Below are 23,931 nucleotides of genomic sequence, written 5' to 3'. Positions count from 1 at the left end.
GGATGAAAAGCTGTCGGGGGAGGGGGGGGTGAGCGCTTTTGGTAACTAGCCCACACTGTGGCCCACCAGCCTGGGCTCTGTACCTGAAGCCCCATGCCTACCAGGGTGGTGGGTACTTCTACCCATGCCCATCTCTCCCCAGCCCTTCAGAGACCGGAGTGCTCTCCTGCCCCATCTCCAGGGGCGAAAGGTGAAAAACAGAGACCAGCCTTTCACTCTACAGCTGGGGAAACGTACCTCGCCTAGAAAGGCGGCCGTGGGGGCAGCCCTGGAGACTGGAGTGGTGGGATGGGGTAGCTGGTGGGCAGGGTTGCAGGCTGAGGTCTGCTAGGAGGAGGACCACAGGACGAAACACCTTTCTCCTCTTCTCTCCTTAGCCCAGTCTCACCTCCAGCTCCTGGACGCAGAGCAGGGACCCGCCCCTGTGTCTCCGTCCAGGCTGCACAGGAGACCTGACCTGCTCTCATCAGCCTCTGACCTCTGACCCCACCCAGCCCCTTGGTGTCCGTGGCCTCCTCTGTGGCATACCAAGGGGAGTCAGTGGGAAGAGCTTCTCTTGGTATGAGAATTCCTTGGTGGAATGCGGACAGGTGGAGGTCACAGAGGCCTCTATGATATCACCACGAAGGGGGGCAGGACAGCTTGGAATGAAGTTTCTTTGAGGAGTGGGAGGGACACTGAGCAACTATGGCGGATAACCAGAGGACCTGGTGGCAGCACTGGACCGACACCACCTATATCAAGCCTTTGAACCACATGGTAGGTGGTACCTGCCTGGCTGCACTGCCCAAGCTGGGCATCCTGGGGCGGGACGAGGCACTGGAGGACCATACTGGGTCCGGAGGGGCAGTGGCTGCACTGATGGGCCCTCTCCTCACCCTTGCAGAGGGCCGCTCACGAGCCCTACCTCCGGCCAGAGGAGCAAGTGCTCATCAACCGCCGAGATATCACTAGCAGTAAGGTAAGGCCGAGGCCGGGCCTGCAGCCTGTCGGGGGGCCTGCAGCAATCCTCACCCCCACAGTGACCCTTGTGCAGCTGTGTCTATGGGGCAGCCGGCCCCCAGAATACCTCTGCCCCTTCTGCCTTCTAAATGTCCCAGCTGTGATCCCTGCAGTGACCCCCCCCAGGGTATGTTAGTAACCACCCGGCTGTACACCTACAGGAGCCCCTATATAATGACAACCACTCGCCAGCAGAGACCCCAAAAGAGTCTCCCTTACAATGACCCCAACAAAGACCACCCAGCAGTGACCCGCTTTTGTGGCCATTTAGGTAGTGACCTCTACATTGAGGCCCCCGTTCCATGATCCCCTCTCAGGCAACTTCTTTCCCAAGAGTGGCCCCCAAGGGTCCCTATTCACTGAGAGCAAACTTCCAGGCAGAGGCCTCCTACGGTGACACCTGCCTGAAGGAAGGTCCCCTGCCCTCTCCCAGGATGCCTGGGACGTGCAGGAGTTCATCATTCGCATGTATGTCAAGGAGCTGCTCCGACACCCGGCCTTCCAGCTGCTGCTGGCCGTGCTGCTGGTGGTCAACGCCATCACCATCGCTCTCCGCACCAACTCCGTTCTTGGCCAGGTGGGACTCCAGCCTGACCTCTGACCCCACTGATCTAACAGGGGCCTGGGCAAGTCACTTCCCTCTCTGGGCCTCAGGCTCCTCATCTGTTCATGATGGTTGGATTGGATGCTCTTCAAGGGCCTGTCAGTGCTGACTTTCCTAAGGATCAAGGAAGACTTTGTGGTGGGGGGGACCCAGCTTTGAGAAATGCATTGGATTTGCAGAGGAAGGACAAGAGAAAAATGGTGTGAGCAGAGGCAGGCAAATGGGTGCCTTGTGGGGAAGGGTATCCCATTTTAATCAACAGCCACTAAGTGAGAATCACTCTGTACCAGATACTGCACTCAGTGCCAGGTATGGACACAACAGACCCAGTTCTGTCTCAGATAGACACAGACATATCATTCCAAATGCCTGGGTGTCACAGAGTATGTGGAAGCTCAAAGGAGGCATTGACCCTAATCTGGGTGTCAGGGAAGGCTTCCTGGAGAAAGGGACATTTAAGCAGAGAGCAAAGAATGAATAGGAGTTGGCCAGGCAGAGAGAGGTGGAGAAGAGTGTTTTGGGCAGAACAGCATGGAAGTGAGTTCTGTGTGTCCAACTTGAAGTTTGCTATGGCTTGGGTCTTACCCTTGATGTTTTAATTTCTTACAAGGAGTCTACCACATACATGAATTGTGCTATTGAAAATCAATATTTTTAAAATGTCCAGTGTGGTGACTGATGAGTTCAGAGAGGTGGTCAGCAGCCAGATCACACAGGGTCTTTAAGTTTTGTTAAAGAGGATGTGTTTTATCCTATGTCATTGGAAAGCCAATGTTTATTTTATTTTATTTTACTTTACTTTTATTTTTTTAATTGAAGTATAGTTGATTTACAATGTTGAGTTAATTTCTGCTGTACAGCAAAGTGATTCAATTATACATATGTATATACATTCTTTTTTTATATTCTTTTCCATTGTGGTTTATCATAGGATATTGACTGTGGTTTATCATAGGATATTGTATAGTTCCCTGTGCTATACAGTAGGACTTGTTGTTTATCCAGGAAAGCCAGGGTTTAAAGTATGGCAACATGAGAGTGACTGGCATCTAGGTGGATGGCTGCTGAAGCTCAAGGAATGGATGAGGTTGCCTGGGAGAGAGTGTTGAGTGAGGAGAGGACCAAGACAGAGCTCTGAGGAGAGCCTCAAAGTAGAGGGCAGAAAATAGAGGAGGAGATGCCAAAGGATGCTGAGGAGGAGTGGCCAGAGAAGTGGGAGGAACCCCAGGAGAGCGCATTACCAAGGGAGCAGGCAGAGGGTCAGATGTGGCTAGGAGACAGGGCAAGGAAAGGACTCTGAAGCATCCCTTGTTTAGCTCTTGTGACCTTGAGCTGCCTCTGATGTAGTGGAGGCAGAAACCCAATTGCCAAGGTTTGCAGAATGCGTGGACTACAGGGCAGATCAAAACCTGTCAATGGCTCATGAAATGATTTCAGAGTGTAGATAGCAGCATTTTGAAGTAGAATGAAATAAAATGAAAAAGAATGAAGTAGAAATTGTAGTGGGGGAGAGGGAGGGAGGGGAGGAGGGGAGAGGGAGAGAAGGCATTATGGTGTAAAACGTAAAATATATTTCTTTGAGTCCCAGTCAAAAATGCTAAAAACCCTGATACAGGATATGTGCCCATGAAGGTCAAATCCTAGAGACTTGTGAATGCCAGACTGGTTTTGAATCTCACCCTGCAGGCCATAGGGGGCCATGGAAGCTTTGTGGGTGGAGAAGGCAACTCTGATTTAGCCACAGATGTTCATGACTTGGAGAAGGCAGGGGGACTGTTTAGGAAGCTCTTTCAATAAATAGTAAGGAGAGCCTATTGCCACCAGTGGCCAGTGGGGTAGAGCTGAAGGGAAAGATGAAGGGAAAGAAAGCCCTTCCTTGTTGTAGGCAGACGTCCCTGGCCCATGATGCCCTTTGGGAATTTGGAACAGGCTGGAAGCCCATAAACTTTAGCTCCCATCTGAGTTTCAGAAGCTCTGCCCAGAGAATTCCCTGGTGGTCCAGTGGTTAGGATTCCGTGCTTCCACTGCAGGGGGCCTGGGTTCAATCCCTGGTCGGGGAACTAAGATCCCGCATGCTGCGTGGTGTGGCCAAAAAAAAAAAAAAAAAAAGAAGAAGAAACTCTGCCCAGGCTCGCATTGGCTGGTGGATGGGGTTGGTGGCAAGGTGTGGGGAGCAAGAGGCTCGAAGCACTGAGTCTGTGGGCCATGGAGGTGAGGAAAGGGAGGAGTCCAGGTGACTTTGGTAGCTGCCAGGGTGGAGTCGGGGGCTGGGAGCTGTTCATGTCCCAAACTATAGCAGAGTCACAGCTTAACAGGAGATTGCATGAACATGAGTTGGGTTTTAAACAGAATTCAAAGTCATGGATCCATCCATCAATCCATCCACCCAGGGAACATGTCTTGGACCCATGAGTAGGGGGATACCCAGGAGTTTGGTCAGGCCTGGCTGGGGGGATTTGGGAGCTGGAGCAGCAGGAGTGGTTGGGACACTCAGAGAAGCAAGGATGGGGCTCGGTGTCCTCCATCTCAAGGGCCAGGTCTTTTCCTCCCAATCCTGGAGTCTCTTCTGCCTTTCTCCACCTCCCTTTTCCTACTCTAGAGGTTAAGAACAAGGGTTTGTAGTCAGACAACAGTCTTTATCATTAACTGTCTGACCTTGGGCACCTCTCTGAGGTTCCCATCAAGTGCAAGATGGAAATAAAACCTACTTCATAGGACGATGGTGATGGTAACATGAAATAATACATTTGTGGCCTTAGCATGGTGCCTGGCGCATACATGGAAGGGGTGCTCTAAAGGGAGCTACAAAGATGCTGAGGATGAAGAGCAATAAGAATCTGGGCTTCCCCTCCCCTGCAGACATGCTCTCTCCCTGGTCTTGCCACCCCCCTACTCACCTCTCTGCCCTTCCTTTTCTCTATCTTCCATGTAGAAACACTATGAGTTGTTCTCTACCATAGATGACATTGTGCTGACTATCCTTATCTGTGAACTTCTCCTCGGCTGGTTAAATGGCTTCTGGATTTTCTGGAAGGTGAGATCCTGGGCCCTCCCTGCCATCACATCTATTCCTCCTTATGGACAACACCCCACCCCATCCCCATCCCCATCCCTGTGCACCTGGCCCTGCAAGGTGCACAGGGGGAGGGGGGTGTGTGCATGTGTGTGCATGCGTGCTCATGCAGAAGGAGAAACTAACTACTTCTGAGATGTCTGTGATGTGGCAGAAAGTAATTTGTACTAGAAGTGCAGCCTCCCTGGGTTCCAATTCCTGACCCAGCCTTCCCTAGTTCTGAGATCTTGGGAAAACCTTGATTTCCTTATCGGAGAAATACAGTTGAGAGTATCCACCTTAATTTACAGGGTTCAAGAGCAGGGGTCAGCAAAGATTTTCTGTAAAGGGTGTTGACCTGAAGAATAAAACAGTCAGTTATTTTACCAGCAAAAAAGGGTTTGTTTGGGAATAGCAGAGGAATCGCAAATCAGGACTAGCAAACTACAGCAAAAGCCATAGGCTAGTCCAACAAACAATGGAGAGGAACATTATTTTATAGAGAAAAAGGAGGAAGTTGGGAAGGGTTGTTTTGAACCAAAATCTACTGGAGAAAAGTGAGAGTTCAGGGTGATGATGGTCTGTCATTGGCTGAGTTGCTGGAATAGTCGATTTCTTGCGGGAGATGCAATGTTCATCTTTTCCTGTTGGGGCCTGTAATTGATAATTCTTTCCCCTTTGGGATTTTTCTGTTGCAGTCTGTAATTGACAATTCTTCCTGTAATTGACATCTAGTGATACTGTGTGAGAGCTCCCCCTTTTGGCCTCCCAATTCCATTGTAGTGAGGTTTCCCTTTATTAATTTTCACAAGGGCCAGATAAATATTTTAAGCTTTGTGGGCCATACAGTCTCTGTTGCAAACACTCACTTCTGCTGTGAGAGCACAAAAGCAGCCATAGACAGTGCATAGACAAATGAGCATGGCTATGTTCCAAATCAATTTTATTTGTGAATACTAAAATTTGAACTTTATGTAATTTTCACATGTCACAAAACATTATTCTTCTTTTGATTTTCCCCCTAACCATTTAAAAATATAAAAACCATTGTAAACCTGAGGGTCTTTAAAAAGAGGGGCTGCTGGTCAATTTGGCCCTTGGGCTATAGTTTGTCTACCCCTATTCTGGAGGGTATCAAAAAGCTGTCTGGGTGGGAACAGATCTTAACATTACATAAAATGAGACAAAGACTCAAATTCTTTGTTTGAACAGGACTTCTAGAGTCAAGGGATTTCTGGAGTCAAGGGATTTATCTTGCCTTTGGGCATGTGCAAGAAGAGGCTTTAGAAAAAAACACATCAGATTTTTATACCTTTCATAAAAAGGAATCATCATTTAAATACCATTACCAGGAAAACCAATTAGAATTACAAGCTTTCCAGGGGTTAGAGGTGTCACTTCATAGAACACAGAATGTAGAACCTAGAACAATATTTCTGAAGTCCAGATGTCTTAAAGACTGCTTTGTGAAAACAACACTTGGAAGGATGTTTATTAACAGAAAATAGAATAGGATGGTGCATATTTACATGTCTCCACACTGGAGAGGAGAATAGGTACCATGCTTTTTGTGAACATTTCAATGTACCACTTTTTCAGAACTAGCTCTAGGTTACAGGCAGACATCTGTTGCATAAGAGAGAATATTTATTCCTTCCTGTAGACCTGAGATTTCTTTTGTTACCGGCCAGGGTTCTTGGCCTCCTTAATTAATAGAAACTGATCAGAGGCCAGACAAGAAATTCAGGCAAGGCTTTATCGGGGCCCCTGCTGCAGCAGGGAGGAGAGAGAACAAGTAACAAGTTCCCTTGCTCACTCACTTCAGGGGGGGGATGAGCTTGTGGCTTGGGTGGTCTGCCCACCCCTTTGGTGATGTTGTGTACAGGGGGCATGCACAGTACCCTGCTTTTGCTCCCAACCCCCTGCCTTTGCTCCTTGCTCTTCAGAAGTGGCATTTGGGCCTTTTGTATCTTTTTGTCCATAATTTGCCCCAGCTGCTCATGCGAGCGGTTATTTTCAGTCCCTTATAGTTTCTTTGTATTTTGTTGCTGGAGGAGAGGTGTGTCAGGTGCAAGCACTGCAGCCAAGGGTCCCAGGTCCCAGCCTGTCTCACTTTTAGCAGCAGTTAGGAAGGCCTGCACTTTCAAGGGTCCTGCACTTTCAAAGCTAAGCTCCAGTGTTTCATTAGCACAAGAGAACTGGAGCAAGCCTGAGAATCTTCTGTTCTTCCAAGCCACTCTGCTTGTCCTCTCAAGGACAAGATTTCTCAACCTCGGCACTGTTAACATGTTGCCTGGATAATTCTTTGTTGTCGGGGGACTGTCCTGTGCATTGTAGAATGTTTAGCAGCATTCCTGGTCTCTACCCATTAGATGCTATTAGCACCTTCCTACCTGTGACAATCAAGGCTGTCCCCAGACATTGCCAGATGTCCTCTGGAAGGCAAACACCCTCCAGAACTAATCGCTGAGAACTAATGTCCCAAACCCTAACCTTCATCTGGGGCCAGCCTCCCAGGGCCAAAAGCCAGGGCTTGTTAGAGGCCCTCTGCTGTCTCCTTCCCTACCCCCAACCCCTCCCCTGGTCCCAGCATACAAGGACTGCTCCCTGTTGAATGGGTAGATGGAAAGGGAGAATGCAGGGGAGGGAGGAAAGTCTGCAAGTTAACATCTCAAATATTACCCAGGCACGTGGGGATCCCCAAAGCTTTGCCCCCAGTGCCCCCTTTTCTATGGCCCTCGTGTGGCTCCTCCCTCTTCTTCTTACCTCCATAGCCTATTAATTACGATTTCACCACCTAAATATTTCTCAGATTTCTTGCTGCCTCTGCATCTCTGCTATCCCTGTTCTAGCTCCTACTTTGTCTTCTCTCACCAGGATGTTGCTATGGCTTCCTGTGTACCCCACCTGCCATCAAAGTAATTTTCCGAAGGCCCAAGACAAAGTACCCTTAAACTCCTCCAGTGGCTCCCTATTGTTTATAGGATCAGGTCTAAATGCCTCACTGTGATTAAGGCCTTCCATGATGTGGCTCTTGCTTGCTTTTGCAGCCTCATCACTCCTGGCCTTACCCTTGGGTATTCCAGCTACATCAGGCTGCTTGTAGTGGCATTCCCCAATACACACTTTCAAGTGCATGCATGCACACACACATACACACACACACACACACACACACACACACACTGCTGTTTCTCACCTCATGCCCATGCTGACCCCTAGTCTATAAAATCTCTTTGCCACTTACTCACTTGCTTTCCTCCTACTTACAGCTTAAGACTCATGCAGATGTCTTCTCTTCCAGGAAGTCTTCCTGTCTCTCCCAGGCTAGGTTAGTTGTTGCTCTGTCTCCCTAATGCTTTGTACTCACCTCTTACCTGGAGTTAAAATTTACTGTCTATCTACCTCCCTCAAAACAGTCTGTGAGCCGAGCAGGGCAGAAATCCTATATCTTCAGGATCTGATTTGAGGTGTGGCATATAGTAGGAGCTTAATACTGAATGGATAGAGGGATGGATCTGTAGACAGGCAGACTTGTGTCTCCCTGTGTATGTTTAGGCACCGACACTTTGAATGTGAAACACCAGGAGGGCTTGTGTTTATTGGACTGCCTAATAAATTTAAGAACTTTTTCTCCATTAAAAATCATTTTCTTTTTGAATATTTAATGCAGCTACATATTGGTCAAAACTGTATTGAGAGACTGTCATATAGAATGAAGTAAGTCAGAAAGAGAAAAACAAATATCATATATTAACACATATATGTGGAATCTAGAAAAATGGTATAAATGAACTTATTTGCAAAGCAGAAATAGAGACACAGACGTAGAGAACAAACGAATGGATACCAAGGGAGGAAGGGGGGGTGGGATGGACTGGGAGATTGGGATTGACATGTATACACTACTGTGTATAAAACAGATAACTAATGATAACAGGCTGTATGGCACAGGGAACTCTACTCGGTGCTCTGTGGTGACTTAAATGGGAAGGAAATCCAAGGAAGAGGGGATATATGTGTACATGTGGCTGATTCACTTTGCTGTACAGCAGAAACCAACACAATACTGTAAAGCGACTATACTACAATTAAAAAAAACAAGACTATTGAAAGGCACACACAGAATTCTTGTTCCCACTCCTGATCCTTCATCCCTTCCCCTCATCCCCACCCTCTTCAGATAATCTTCGTTATTTATAATCTCTTGTTTATCCTCCTAGTGTTATTTTGCAATCATGAGCAAATATGTACATATTTTTAGTCTTCCCTTTCCTAACAGTAGCATACTGTAAACACTGTTCTGCACTTTCCTTTTTGTCACTTAATGGATCTTTCTATATCAGTACATGGAGACCTTTCTCATTATCCTGTACTCCACTGAATGAATGTGCAATAGTTTATTCAACCAGTGTCCCAATTGCTGAACACTGGTTATTTTCAGCCTTCTACGAATGTCATTTTGTACTTGTACTAGAGTTTGTGTGGGTCGGATTTCGAGAAGTGGGATCACTGGTCAAAGGTAAATGCGGATTGTTTATTAGAGCAAATTCTCCTCTGTAGTGGTTGTGCTCGAATTTGTCATACACATGAACTTCCTTCCTCCATCCCCATTCTAAAAGCATTTGTGCCATATTGGACAAAGGGCTTGCAAAATGTGCCTTTCTTCTACAGTGAGAGTTAGTTCACCTCTGACCTGGCTATTGAAGCACTGTTCCTTAATGTTTTAATCAGTATTTATTTTCATTTTATTATTAATTGTAGTGTGTGTCACACAAAGCTGGAGCATCCAAACACTCCCAGGTCACCTAACTGCAGGGCAAGGCCATTGTCAGCAGCGCACTAGCCAAGGTGGGCGCTCAGCTTAGGAACTGGCTGTGTATATGTGAGAGACTCCACTGCGTGCTTCAGACACTGCGCTTGGCTATTGACATGTGTATGAGACAGCGAGCGCATGTATGTTTTGTGGCATGTTTGGGGCGACAGCAGGATGAGTAACAGCAGTGGATGGCAGATGACTGGCCCTGCTTCGAGAGGACCATTGAGTCCCCCATCCTTGGGGTGTAGGGAGGGCAGACCCAGGATGAACCCATGGGCTGGGCCTGACAGACCCTGCTGGGGCTGGCCCACCCCCCAGGACGGCTGGAACATCCTCAACTTCCTTATCATCTTTATCTTGCTCCTGGGGTTCTTCGTGAATGAACTCAGTGCCATCTCTATCACCTACACCCTCAGGTAAGCTGGGAACTCTGAGAAAAGAAGGGACCTGTCTGGACCCTGGGAAAGAGAGGAAGGGGTTGTTACCAGGTGGGGATCAGCTCTGCCTTTCTGGGCAGGTGGGGGGACGGTGAGGAGGAGGGGTCTGGGAAGGGCCGAGGGGCACCCCTGAGAGGCTCTGCCACAGGGCACTTCGTCTGGTGCACGTGTGCATGGCAGTGGAGCCCCTGGCCCGGATCATCCGTGTCATCCTGCAGTCAGTGCCCGACATGGCCAACATCGTGGCCCTCATCCTCTTCTTCATGCTGGTCAGTGCCCTCCCCTGCCTCCGGCTACTCCCCTTCCCTGAACAGGCCCCTAGGTCCCTGGGGATACAGGGTGTCTGGAGAAGAGGAGAGGCTATGGGCCTGAAGCCCTGTGACTCCCCTGGCAGCTCATTTGCATGTCCTGTCCCCAAGGCCCTCGGGTGAAGTCCCGGGCGGGTCTCTGGTCTCTTTGGCAGGTGTTCTCAGTATTTGGGGTCACTCTCTTTGGTGCGTTCGTGCCCATGCATTTCCAGAACATGCAGGTTGCCCTGTATACCCTCTTCATCTGCATCACCCAGGATGGCTGGGTGGACATCTACGGTGACTTTCAGTGAGTGCCCATGGGGCTTCCGGGGGGGGGGGGGCGCCCAGTCCAGGCAAGCTAGGCAGGGGGAGGGGCTGGGCTCCCAGGGGCAAGAAACTGACTGGGGGGGGAGACGGGCTCTTGGGTGGGAGTGTGGCTCCAGGGCTTGGGATGAGGATGGCACAGCAGGAGGGGGATGCCTGGGGCTTTAAACTGGAGAAAAGCAGACTCCCTGGAGCTGAGGCCTCTGCGTTTGCAGTCTACTTGAAGTGATATCCCAATGAAACTCCACCCATTCAAGGTCCCACTGCAGGCTATTCATGGAGATTTCTCCCATTATGCTCAGCAGCTGGGCAACTAGGCCTTGGGCAAGGGAGCAGGTCTGTGGTTGCACCTAGGGTTCCAAGGCAGCCTCCCAGCCCACACTGGAGCCCACCAAACTGCCTGGGCTCCTGAGAGCTTAGGGTCTCATTTATTCATTCTGAGACCCACTGCCCAAAGTCATTATTGGCCACAGATGGCTCCCTGGGTTCTGTTCTTTACCTCTTTCCCATTAAGCCTAAACCCTATTTGTTTCCAGTCCACTCCAGCGAGTGGGTCCCCCTGACTGATTTTCTTTTTATCTCCTTCGTGTGAGAGTAGAAGCCCAGTTGGTAAAGGGGCTTCTGCACTCATTACCCATTATGATGCAGGCAGTGGAAAAATCATGGAGTGTGCAATGAAGGTGGCCTGGGGTTTTGAGTCTGCTCCACTGCACTAGCCGTGCAGCCGTCTGAGCCTCAGTTTCCTCATCCGTCAACTGGGGATTATAATACATTATTAACCGTGTCATGGATTGCTGTGAGAATTAGTAGAGTCTGGCACTGTGTACACACACATGCACACACATGCATAGCAAGAGAGAGAAAACTATTATTTGGGAAAATATTTTATGGGAGATTTACAATAGGTATTAACAGTGGGTGGGATTTTTTTCCTGTATATTTTCCTTCTGATCTTTCTATAATGAGCTTGAATTACTTTTTATAGTAAGAACGACATGACTAAAGAATATAGCCAATAGATTAAACTCGATAATGCTGACGTACAAATCCCCACCTTGCAGGGCTGGCTTGAGGACCGCCCACTGTCTGGCAGTACAGCTGGTGCTCAGTAAAAAGCAGCTGCGGGGACAATTAGGAGTAAGGCATTAGATCTCCACAACAGCAGTGAGGCAGCAGAAGTCCCAGTGGGCCTTGAGATAATTTCCCCATCTCATAGACGAGGAAACTGAGGCCCAAAGGGCCAGGGAGGTGATAGGGCCCCTGACTGCCATCTCCAGGATGGAGACAAGGGAGTACGCAGTGGAGATTGGGGGCGCCATCTACTTTGCCATCTTCATCACCGTCGGTGCCTTCATTGGCATCAACCTGTTGGTCGTCGTGGTGACCACCAATCTGGAGCAAATGATGAAGGCAGGCGAACAGGGGCAACAGCGTCAAATAGCCTTCAGTGAGGTGAGTGAGATGGGGAGGGCAGGGGGGGAGGGGCAGAGTGTATTTGAGTGCTGAATTGAGCATGTGTGTTTGTGTGCGCGCTCACACTCGGGGGCCTGAAGAAAGCCAAGCCTGAGACGTGGAGGCAGCATTGTCCACCGCCAGCTCACCAACGGGGGCTTCTGTGGGGTGTGGGGTTCCTAGGTGTCTCGTTCTATGGCAACTAAAACCTAAGCAGCTGAGTGACCTTAGGGCGTTTAACCAATCTAAGCCTCAATTTCTTCTCCTGTAAAATGGAAATAATAATAGTACTTCATAGGGCTATTATGATAATTTCATGGGTAAACGAACAGTACTTGGCACATACTAAGAACTCAATAAAGATTAGCTATAGTGTTATTCATTCAGGGGTAGAGCTTCCGAAAGGCTGGGGAGTGTAGTGTGGAGTATTGCCTAAAGTGTTGAGGGCTGTGGGCTGTGACTTGAGAGTAGATAGGGTTTCAGAAGTTTGCTGGGTAGGATTTATCAGGAGTGAAATGGTGGGGGAAGCACTAAGTTTTGAAAAGGGGTGAGAATTTCCAAAAAGGTGAGGGATGGGCTCGTGCGTTTCAAGTGGAGCTCCCACAGCGAACGAGAGAGCCTAAGATTGGTTAGAGCTGAAACGAGGGGCATTAGAACCCCGGTGTCCTGAGACTCATCTTCCCTGAAGCCAAGCAGGAAGGGGCAAGGGGAGGCGGTGCCGGCTGAGCCGCCCTTCCCTCTCCATTTCCCCCTCCCCAGACAGGCAACGAGGAGGGAAATGGGAATAACGAGCTGCCGCTGGTGCACTGCGTGGTCGCCCGTTTGGAGACATCTGGCGTCCCCCAGGAGCCGTTTATGGGGGGCCTCCCGACGAACCTCTCAGAAGACACATTCGACAACTTTTGCCTGGTGCTCGAGGCAATACAGGAGAACCTGATGCAGTACAAGGAGATCCGAGATGAGCTCAACACGTAGGGCGGGTACTGGGGGTACCCTCGAGTCTCGTGAGTCAGGGCTGAGTGGAGCCTCAGATTCTTCTGGCCTCACGCCCTCACCGTTTTATAATGCGGACCCTGGGGCCCAGAGAGGTTAAGTGAATTGCCCAGGTTTCGCCAGCCTGTCGGTGAGGGAACTGGAATCCAGACCTCCCGGTTCCTCGCATCTCACAAGAGCCTCGAGCCTCGGCCTCTCTCAGAGTAAAGGGGGAGGGCGAAGGGGGCTGGACACCAGGGAAGAGATGGGAGGGCAGCCTTCCAACCCTCACCCTCGGAACGCGCCACCCCTCCGCCCTCAGGATAGTGGACGAAGTACGCTCCATCCGCTTCAACCAGGAGCAGGAGGAGGAGCTGATGCAGAGGCACTTGTCGTGGAGCCTGTCGAGGGCGAGCGGGTCCTCCATAGACATCCGTGAGATGACTTGTCAGCAAGACTTGATCACTGCGCTCGTCAACAGGGAAAAGGTGAAGCTTCCCTCTCCTACCCAATCGGTACTCACCTCGCCACCCCACCCAGCTCAGCCTCAACCCCATTAGTCAAGGTCTCTGTCTGTTCCAAGATCTGGTCCGCCCCCTAGACTCCCAAGCACCCCAGCAGTCACCGCCAATCTGGTCAGGCTCCAACTTTTCCTTCTCCGGGAGGCCCCGCCCCTCCCATAGGGCTCCACCCACGGAGCCATCTCGGTCTTCAACGCTGTCAAACCTACCCTTTCTTAGTGAGACTTGAGCGGTTCAGTTCCTGCTTAGTGGCAGATACTCAGGCCCACTGGGGGCATAGGACCCCCAGGTCCTGTCTAGGGTGCATAAGAGGAGCAGCCTCCTGAGGGAGGAAGATTCTATGGAGAAAAAGTCACAGTCCCACAGTATTTAGTTTCTTTCTGCTTCCCACACCATCAGACTGGGAGCCTTGTGAATGTCCACGGCCTGAGCTCCCACGGTCGGAGAGCAGACTCGGCAGGCTAGAGTTAGACGTGAAGGACTTCCTGCCAGGCCTGGATGAACAGCTGTTGAGCTGAAGGAGGGGAGTAAGGGGGTGTCTGCCATGTCAGGGTGGGGGCATTGACAAGAAGACCTCTTGGTTTGCAGGTTCAGGAATCCAACACAAATGTACTCCTTAACAAACACAAGTCCAGCCGCTGAGAGGGCAGGACGGGAGCCAACGGGCATGAGCACACACACCCAGCCACTGCATCTTCTGCATCACTAGCATGACTTGGCACATCCTGGCCTGAACCCATCCTCTCCCTTACACCCGGGCAGATGCCTGGGGATGGAAGGGGGTGGCATCTCTAGGGCTTGTGCCTGTGAGCCCCAGGTCCAGAGGAACCGGGATGGAGAAGGATGCTGGATGAGAGTGGGAGCCCTACCACAAGGATGAGCACAGAAGGGGGTGCTGGCCAAGGCAGCCAGGATTTGCCCTAAGGATGGGCATCCCTGGTATCCTGCTAGACCAGAACTAGATGTAGTCCAAGTGGGCCCAAGCACCAAGAGAAGAAAGGTGAGGCCAGTGGGGCCAGGTATCTGTATCAACAATAAACTTTTGTGTTGGGATCAATGTGTCTGACTGGTGGATCTCCAAACCCTTGGGGCAGCCTTGCCCCTCAAAAGCCTGTTTGTCCAATGGGAGAGTCACTGACTGTCCTCCAGAGCTTCCAGTCTAAAGGGAGAGAAAATCCGCACCCTGAAAATTTTTGACTTAATGGTAGAGATATAATCCCTGCCCTTAGGGTCCTAAATTCTGGGGGTGAAAATCTGGTCCTCACAGTTCCTCACAGTTGGGAGTGCCTCTCTTATGAAGGAGACAGCCTACCCTCTCCCTGTGTCTGAAGGTGTAGGAGACTGGTGCTCATTCTGGGGAGTTCTAGTCTGATGGGGTCACCATCGACCAAGTCATGCAGGTACAGGAAGCTCTGTCCTGGATCAATGGAGAATGGCTGGGCGAAGTGTGGGTCCTGGCAGGCTCTCTGGGGGAGAAGAGCACTGAAGCTTCCTGGAAGGCATCAGGAGGAATTTGAGGGTCAGGTGAATGAAGTCCGGTGGAGAACTTGGGACCTGTGAGACCTCTTTGGGAGCTCCATACCAAAGACCATCGAGAGCCACAGCAGGTTCCTGAGCTAGGCAATGCAGAGTCTGAGAAAGCTGTGGCAGTCGCGGGCACTATGAAGAGCTGCCTTGGTGGATTCCCATCCTTGGGCAAATCACTGGGCCTCATTTTCCCCATCTGTGCAATCGGGAGAGGCTAAGATTGAGCACCAGCTCTAAAATCAAATGGCCAGCACTCAGCCCCAGAGTTGGGAGACTGATGAGATCAGCTGTATGGCTGAGACTCAGGTTCCCTGATGTTGTGTGAGGGGAAGGCTGGAAGAGATGTTGTGTGAGAGTTCTGCCCAGCTGTTCAGCAAAGACTGACAACTAGGGGCCTTGGGGATATTCACCAGTTGGAATGGGAATCCCCAGAAGCCCACTGATTGCAGGTGATGGGAAACTCCACCCTTCATCCCCTCCCACTGGCATTGCTTCCAGCCCTGAAAAGCCCCCTGGGGCCTGCTGGGAAGGAGTCTGGACAACTGGGGCAGGGGTGGTGCACTCAGCAGGCAGGTGAGAGGTGGCACCCCAGCAGTGCTTCACTGTCTTGGAGTGCTATCTGTTCCCCTGTTTGGGCCAAGACTCCAGGACCATCAACCAGCAGAACGATGGGCAGCCAGTGGCTTTTGCTGCTGCTTCTGCTATTTATTGGGAATGGAGCCCTCAATCTGCCTGGTGAGTAGCCACATACACCCTTTCCATCCATCCTTCTCTGGGGGCTCTCACAGCCTTTTTCTGGCTCACCAGGGAGGGGAAGAAGGTGGTGGAAGATCAGGTAGTGTCCCCAGGAAGATCTCATGTGAGCACAGCCATCCCCCAACCCACCCCTAAATTGTCTGAAAGGCTTGGGGCACCAATGAGCTTGGGGGAAGGAACATGATGGGATGACCTCCAAAGAGCTTCTGGCTTTGCCCATCCATCCTCATCCAGGATGCTATATTTGTCTGTCTATTCCCTCCATTCTGTCTGTCAACTCAGCTGTCTCCCCTTTTCTGTCTGTCCTTTCCCTCTGGGCTGGGCCAATAGCTTGGGGTTTCAGTAGGCTAGTTCCCTCTCAATCTGGCCCAGAACTGAGGGCCCAGGGGCTTGGACCCCTGCCCTACTCCAGCAAAGATCAGCCGCCACCCCCAATGCCTCACTGAGCCCGACGGAGGAGTGCAGCCCTGGATCCTGAGCTCCTAGGGCAATATCGGGGAAGATATTGGGAGGTGGCAGGAAATTACATGTTTAAGCAATCCCATGAGTCATGACTTTTTCCAAGGCCAGGAGTATCCTTGGCAGAACACCCAGGAAGCAGATACCAGTTTTGGTGAGAGGCACAGAAGGGGATAATTATTATCAATAGCAGTTTCTACTTATTGAGCACCTACTGTGTGCTAAGCACTGTGCTAAGTGCTTCACATGCATTATCTCATTTAATCCTCATGACCGCCAGTGAGGTAGGTATTGTTATCACTGCTGTTTTACATTTGAGGAAACCGAGACTCAGAGACATAAAGTGATCTGTCCCCTCATCAGAGCTGGGAGTATGTCCCAGGTCTGACTTTAGAGTTCAGGCCACATTCCATTGCTTCTCAAAGGAGCTGCTGTCGTCAGGAAACTTCAATATCATATAAATGTCAATTCTTACCAAACCTTTAATTGAGACACACTTCCAATCAAAATCCTAACAGGGTTTTTTGTAGAAGTTGATATGCAATTCTAATACACATAAGGGAGAACAAAAGGCCAGCAATAGCCAAGATAACTTTGAAGAGCAAGATGGGAGACTCAATCTACCAGATACTAAGACTTACATTAAAGTAAGAGAATGTGGTGTTGTTGCAACAATAGACAAGCAAACCAATGGAATGAAAGAGCAGGGAAATCAGTCTGGATGTGTAATAACAGGTAGCATGACAAATCGATCAGTGGGAAAAGGATGGACTTTTCCATAAGGGGGCAGGGACAACCGGTTAACCACATGGAAAAAACATAAAATCAGATCCAGTGGAAACATCTCTTCCTGCAAATAAAAACTCGAGACTCCCGTAGCAAGACATCTGTTCATTTCAGCCTGGAATTTTGTTGCAAACGTACCCACGGATCACTAGAGTTTAGAGGACTCTTGCGATAGTAAGCCCAAGTCCCTCACTGTGCTGAGGGGGATGTAGAAGCGCTGAGAGTGGTGGGGGTCTTCCCCAAGACTACACAGCAAGTCAGTAATAGAGGCGGGTCTAGAGCCTAGACGCCCCACTCTTTCCGTGCATCCTGGCCAGCACTCCTGCCCTATTGTGACCCCTTAGCTCTATTCAGGGCTAGAAGAAAGTGGGAGGTGGAAGGAGCAGATGCCAGATGGGGGCGGGGGCGGGGAGAAGGGTCAGTGCCTCTTTGGAGCTAGGTTGTGGGAAGGACAAGCCTATCACCTCCAGTTTTCTGAATTAGTCCTTTGACAAAGACCAAGGTTGCAAATGACAGGGCATCAGGTGATGCTCCTATTTCTGCCCATTGCCCAGAGGAAAGAGGAAGGTTTCCAAGGGATCCAGCTCAGTGTAGCTGATTTGGGCCTTTTTCTCTAGAGAGAGTGGCTGGCCCGGACATGAGAATGAAGCAATGTCTTTGTGAGGCAGTGCAGCGTGGTAGGGAAGACATTGGGCTCTGGGATCTGATGGATCTGATTTCAAATCCAGTGCCACCACTTCCTGGCTGTGTGACCTTGAATAGATGCCTTCACCTGTCTGAGCCTCAGTTTCTTCATCTGATAAATAGAAATAATTGTCCGTACTTCAGGGTGGATGTGAGGATTCAGTGCACCAACGCTTGCACATTGGAACAGCACCTTACTCAGACAAGGTGAAAAACCAAAGGTTGTCAAAATTATCTTTGGCTGCTATTGCACTAAATGAAGCACTTGGCTTTTGATTAGGGGTCACGCTGTAAAAAAAAAAAAATTGTGTATCTTTAAATATTATAATCATATTCAATGCAGTAGGAAACTCACATCAAAAAGGCATCAAGAAATCAAAGATCAAGTGTGATAATAGATTTCCATCTTTTTCTGACTCTGTCTCTGTAATAGTTCTTGAGTGGAATGAGACATAGTTGCCAGAATTAGTTAAATTTGCTCTCCCTGGCATGCATCAGCTGAGATCTATTAGCACAGAGCTGGCACATAAATGAATGCGTGCCAGTAATAATGTAGTTGGTGTTTTGTTTTTTGTTTTTGTTTTTGGCTGCGTTGGGTCTTCGTTGCTGTGCGCAGGCTCTCTCTAGTTGCAGCAAATGGGGGCTACTCTTCGTTGCGGTGCATGGGCTGCTCATTGCAGTGGCTTCTCTTGTGGAGCACGGGCTCTAGGTGTGCAGGCTTCAGCAGTTGTGGCACACGGGTTCAGTAGTTGTGGCTCGCAGGCTCTAGAGCACAGGCTCAGTAGTTGTGGCTCACGGGCTTAGTTGCTACGCGTCATGTGGGATCTTTCCGGACCAGGGCTCAAACCCGTGTCCCCTAGCATTGGCAGGTGGATTCTTAACCACTGCGCCACCAGGGAAGTCCCATGTAGTTGGTGTTGATATCATTTTTATTGAATCTTCCAGTAAGGATATTTGATAAAGTGAGAACATCTGAGAAGAACTCTGGATTGGTGGAGGGAACAGGTATATAGGTTTCTTTTTGTTTGTTTGTTCGTTTTACAGGCATTATGACAACCTGGGGGTCAGCTACAACATCTTCCACAAAAGACTCTGGAAATGTGGGAACTATAGAGTGTTCCTCCACAATTTCATCTCCATCCAACAATGGGAGAGACAATGGCCCTGCAGTTCCACCTAACGCCTCACCAACAACCGGCAGGACAGAACCATCTGAGTCCCAGCAGCATACCACATCAGCTGCTCCTCCAGTTTCACTACCAGCCAGCAGCTCTGCTGGGTCCACTGAGCAGACAACCCCAGCACATGAGACTCAAGAGGAGAGATTAAATACAGTTATCACCACAACCTCTGAGGGCACAACGCTGCCAAATTCCATGGTGACTTCTACATTGAAGGACCAGGGAGGGACAACCAGAAGCACAGTCTCATCCAGCATGGCCACGTCAGCAAACCCCTCAAAACAGAGCCAGTGTGCTCCAGCTGCAACCCCATTTGCATCAAGCTCCGGAGCCAATGGATTGAAGTCATCAGTGGCCGCTGACTCTCCAAAAGTCAGCCACGATCACAGCTCCAACGGCCTTAAACACACCAGGCAATGACGTCACATCATTGGGGTCCATGAGAACCACTGTCTCTGAGAAGTCGGCTACAACGCTATCCCCCACAACATTGGACGAAATCACTGATGTGAAAGAATCTTTACCTGTGACAAGCAGTGCAGTTACACCGCTTCGCTAACCGTGACCACCTGGGGACAGACATGCCTGGGACTCAAGAAGGGGTAACTACCGCTGCACCCTCAACCCCAATAACAGCCCCACGATGAGCACGCTGTCCAGAAGACATCACAACACCATCACACAAGCACCTTCCCATCCAGTGGAATCAGCCCCCAGTGCTGGCACTGCAATGGCCCAGTCACCTGAGACAACAGCTGCTCATTCAACAACCCTTATCCCCAGCTCCTCGGGGATGACAAAATCTGCTGCCAGCACTGAAGCCAGTCAAGCCTCCCCTAAACACACCAAGAACAGTAGTCCTGGAGCAGGAGTCTGTGCTTCGGATGAATACCCAGCGGACAGGAGAGTTTGTATGTGCAATAACAGCTACTATGCCCATTCAGGTAAGTCTGAGGAACTCCTGTCATATGGCGAAGAACTCTTCACAACTCTGTGAAGGCCCGGATGAACACATGTCCAAAGGGTGTGGGAGGGCCAGTGAGGTTTGGTCAGACATTGACATCTAAAGAGTCCATCTGGGCAGAGGTGATTTCTAGTGAGAGGAAAGGTAGCTGAGCATATGAATTTGTCTTAGTCAATTCAGGCTGCTATAACAAAATACCATGCACTGGGTGGCTTATGAACAACAGAAACATTTCTCACATTTCTGGAGGCTGGAAGTCCAAGATCAAGGCACCAGTAGGTTTGCTATTAGGTGAGGGCCCCCGTCCTGGTTCATAGACAGCTGTCCTCTTGCTGTGTCCTCACATGATGGAAGGGGCAATGGAGCTCTCTGGGGTCTCTCTTATAAGGGCACTAATCCCATTCATAAGGGCTCCACCCTCATGACCTAATCACCTCCCAAAGGCCCCACCTCCTAATACTGTCACATTGGACATTAGGATTTAACATATGGATTTGGGGTGGGGGTGTGTGCAAATATTCAGTATATAGCAGAGGTAGAACGGACAATTCATCAACCCCCAGCCCCCAGGATTCTAATTACTGACCAGAGATTAAGCCTTCCTGGGGGGAGTAGATGATGATCCACTAAAGAAAAAGGCTGTAGCCCCAACACAGGCCTGGAGGGCTAGACAGGGAAACTGAGGCAAAAATCTTGTTGAGGCAAGACCAGTGTGGCTGGGTTCACAGGGTCTCCCTGTGTTAGAAGCAGTACAACTAACTCCCAGGCTCACCCTCTGGCAGGGCAGAAGCTGGGTCCTGGGAACCAAAAAAGATGATGGTGTCCCCCAAACATATGCCTCCTACAGTTGAAATAAATCTAACCCCCCAAAACTTTTCAAGTTAGCAAAATTTTGATTTTCCTAAAATGACTAGCGTGCTTTTTTTTTTTTTCTTTTGGCTGTGTTGGGTCTTCATTGCTGCATGGGCTTTCTCTAGTTGCAGCGAGCGGGGGCTGCTCTTCGTTGCTGTGTGCAGGCTTCTCATTGCGGTAGCTTCTCTTGTTGCGGAGCACAGGCCCTAGAATGCACAGGCTTCACTACTTGTGGCTCGTGGGCTCTAGAGCACAGGCTCAGTAGTTGTGGCGCATGGGCTTAGTTGCTCTGTGGCATGTGGGATCTTCCTGGACCAGGGATCGAACCTGTCTCCCCTGCATTGGCAGGTGGATTCTTAACCACTGCACCACTAGGGAAGTCCTACCCTGCTTTTTAAAATATTTCCTTGGCATTCCTGCTTTGGTCTATTGGATAATCCAGCCTTAGGATGAAGCTCCTATTACATGTAAAACTAGGCAGTGCTTAACTTATGGGCCAGTATTTTCCAAAATGTATTTTGTGGGACACCAATGCTATGGGATTTCAATAGATATTACACTAAAACAAAAGGGTTGTATTGTCAAATATATTTTGGAAATACTGTATTAAACAAAACTGTTTTTTGACTGCAGGACTTTTCAGAGCCTTTAATATTTAGTATTCCACTGTTCACTGTGACTCCTTTCAAAGTCAGATTTTTAAAACAGATTATGGCATGCATTTTCCAAGAGTGTCCCCAGAAACCTCATTCTTAGGAACATTTAAGCAGTACCTTGGAATATACCCTGTTGCCAACAAGGGAATTCAGATGAGAGCTGAGCAGGCTGGGCAAGGTAGAAGTGACCAGGATGACAAGTCTGACCCAGGGGGTATTTAGTCAAACTCTGACTCATTAGAGGTTTGTCCCCATCTCAACAAACTCTCCTGGGGAGACCAGAGTTATGTGCCCACTTGTACAATGCAACATGTGTCCCTCCACAGAATATAGGAAGTATATCATTGTGTTTTCACGCATTGAGAATGAGACACCTTTTCTTTTCGTGTTAACTTTCTTCCCTGTGAGTAAGAACATGGATTCTGTAAGATAGATTGTCTGGGTTTGAATCATGACTCATTTTCTTCTGCTGGAGATAATATGATCACATTTACTTCAGGACATCAGTTTTTGAGTGTTAGCTATTACTGATATTATTATCTGGCATTCCATATCACAATATACTATTGATCGCAATAGCAGAAAGTTATGTGACTGACTTACACTGCTCCCCTTCCACCAACTCAGGTTGGTGCAAAACATCTGCTCTTTTTTTTTGGGTGGGGTAACTTCCCCCACCAGGGACTGAACCTGGGCCACAGCAGTGAAAGCCTGGAATCCTAACCACTAGGCCACCAGGGAACTCCCAAAGCACCTGCTCTTATATTGAGGCCCATCCCTCTGACCAAACATGCCTTCCAAGATAGATCAGTGAACTTTTAAAAAAAGGAAAGGAAAACAAAATCTTTAAATTCAAAGTAATAAAACAAGTCCAGAAATATTTAGTATTTCCATAACATTTTACTATTTAATGACTAACTATAAGCAGTTCATCCCAAATTCAACAGCAAGTGTGGAAAGAGCAGACACAGAAAGAGGGAAGGGTTAAATATTGATATTAGCTTCTCCTTCCTCACCCGAAACCACTGGTGCCTGACATGTATCAGGGCACCATGTGGTGCCAAGGGCAGAAAATCAACACTAACTGGCTTGAGCAAAATTAATTAATTAATTAATTTTAAAAATTGAAAACATGAAACAAAATAAAACAAAATTTGTTGCCTCATGAAACTAAGAAATCCTAAAAAGGACTTGAAGACTTGCCCCTCTCCCTCATGGCTCTCAAAGGCACTCCCTCCCTCCCCTCCCTCAGTGCTGTCTCTTTGGGAATTTAGGCTTTTATAAGACAGAAAGAGCCATTGATTTCAGACAGTTTAGGTCCCTCAAAAACCCCCAAGGCCCAGGTTACCTGCTGGAATGAGAAGGAAATCAAAGAACAAAACAAATTAATATCTCCAAAAATAATCTGCCAGGCAAGTAACAGAAACCAATGGGGGGGCTGGAGAGGGGAAACAGGAGAATTTATTACAAGGGCATCTCATGGAGCCCAAGGGTAGCCTCCAACCAGGGTCTCCAGGGACTTGGAACCAACCATGCATGTGGTGGAACCCAGGGAGTTGCCTCTCTCTTCTCTCAGCCTTGCTTCTCCCCCTCTGCACCTGTACCTCCTTTGTTCCCCTCTCCACACACTCGCTTGTCCTCCCTCTCAGCCCACGTGGCAGAAAAGGGCTGCCTCACAACTCTCAAGCTTTATACCGCCTCCTTTCAGGCTCAGTTCCTGGGAAAGTGGTTCTGAGTGGATCAGCTAAGTCCAGGAATCAGGGTCTCCCAGTGCAATCATGGCAGAGGGGTCTCACCTCCCATTGGGGAGAGTCTTCCTTTAAGCGAGTTGTTATGGGTTGGGCTAATATCCCCACAGTGTTTCCTCCACCCAGATTAGAATGCATACCCTTGCCCATGGCATCATCCCAGGAGCCTCAGGAGGCCTCTGCCCTGGCTCTTGTCCTCCTGCAGAACTATCCAGGGTGTTGGTGGCCCTGTGCTGCCAGCCACAGGAAATTGAGGTGGTCCTGAGCAGCTGCTTCCTGAAGACTCGCCACTGGATCCTGGAAGAAGGTGCCTTTTCAGGATGCTCCAGGGTCAGTAAGACAGAGGAGGGTCTTAGTGTCCAGGTCTTCACGATGGAGAAGAAGGAGGGTACCTGTGGACTCCGCCTCTCTGTGAGCAATCTGGGGGGGGCCCTCTGATAGGAAGTTGGGCTGTATGTGTGTTTCGGGGGAGGGACTGGGAAATGAATGATTGGGCACAAGTTGTGACTTTATTTCCATTTAACCGAAGAATAATTCTCTGGAATGGAGTCAAGTCTTAGCAGTCAGACCAGTCTTTTTGGGGAAGAGACCACGTTGTCCCCCATCAGATTGGGAATGCCTTTATAAATGGTGCCATGATTGATGGACTGGGAAATTGTTTCCAAACTTGTCAGCCACAGAATCCTTTAAAATAATAACTACCACAACCACAACCAATATTTATAAATTTCTTACCATGTACCATGTGCTGTGGGTCAAATTCTTTTTTACGTGCACTATCTCACTAAATCTTCACAATAATCCTGTGAGGTTCCCATTTTACAGATGAGCAATCTAAGGCTCGG

At 49.2% G+C, this 23,931-nt stretch overlaps 1 protein-coding gene across 1 annotated transcript; it reads left to right on the top strand.

Annotated features, from left to right (window-relative positions):
• The first annotated feature begins 36 nt into the window (after positions 1–36).
• Positions 37–20,725, top strand: CATSPER4 (cation channel sperm associated 4). The gene is made up of 11 exons (XM_082399477.1): positions 37–759; positions 887–961; positions 1,436–1,579; positions 4,539–4,640; positions 9,796–9,893; positions 10,063–10,183; positions 10,378–10,511; positions 11,806–11,980; positions 12,740–12,951; positions 13,275–13,440; positions 14,062–20,725. Exons 1-11 carry the CDS (start codon positions 688–690, stop codon positions 14,113–14,115), a joined length of 1,353 nt encoding a protein of 450 aa, XP_082255603.1. The 5' UTR covers positions 37–687; the 3' UTR covers positions 14,116–20,725.
• The last annotated feature ends 3,206 nt before the right edge of the window (positions 20,726–23,931 follow it).

This window comes from Balaenoptera borealis (assembly GCF_965194805.1).
Source record: "Balaenoptera borealis genome assembly, chromosome: 1".
In the NCBI taxonomy this organism is placed as follows: domain Eukaryota; kingdom Metazoa; phylum Chordata; class Mammalia; order Artiodactyla; family Balaenopteridae; genus Balaenoptera; species Balaenoptera borealis.
Note: the sequence above shows the minus strand (reverse complement) of the source record. Positions and strands in the feature narration are given on the sequence as shown.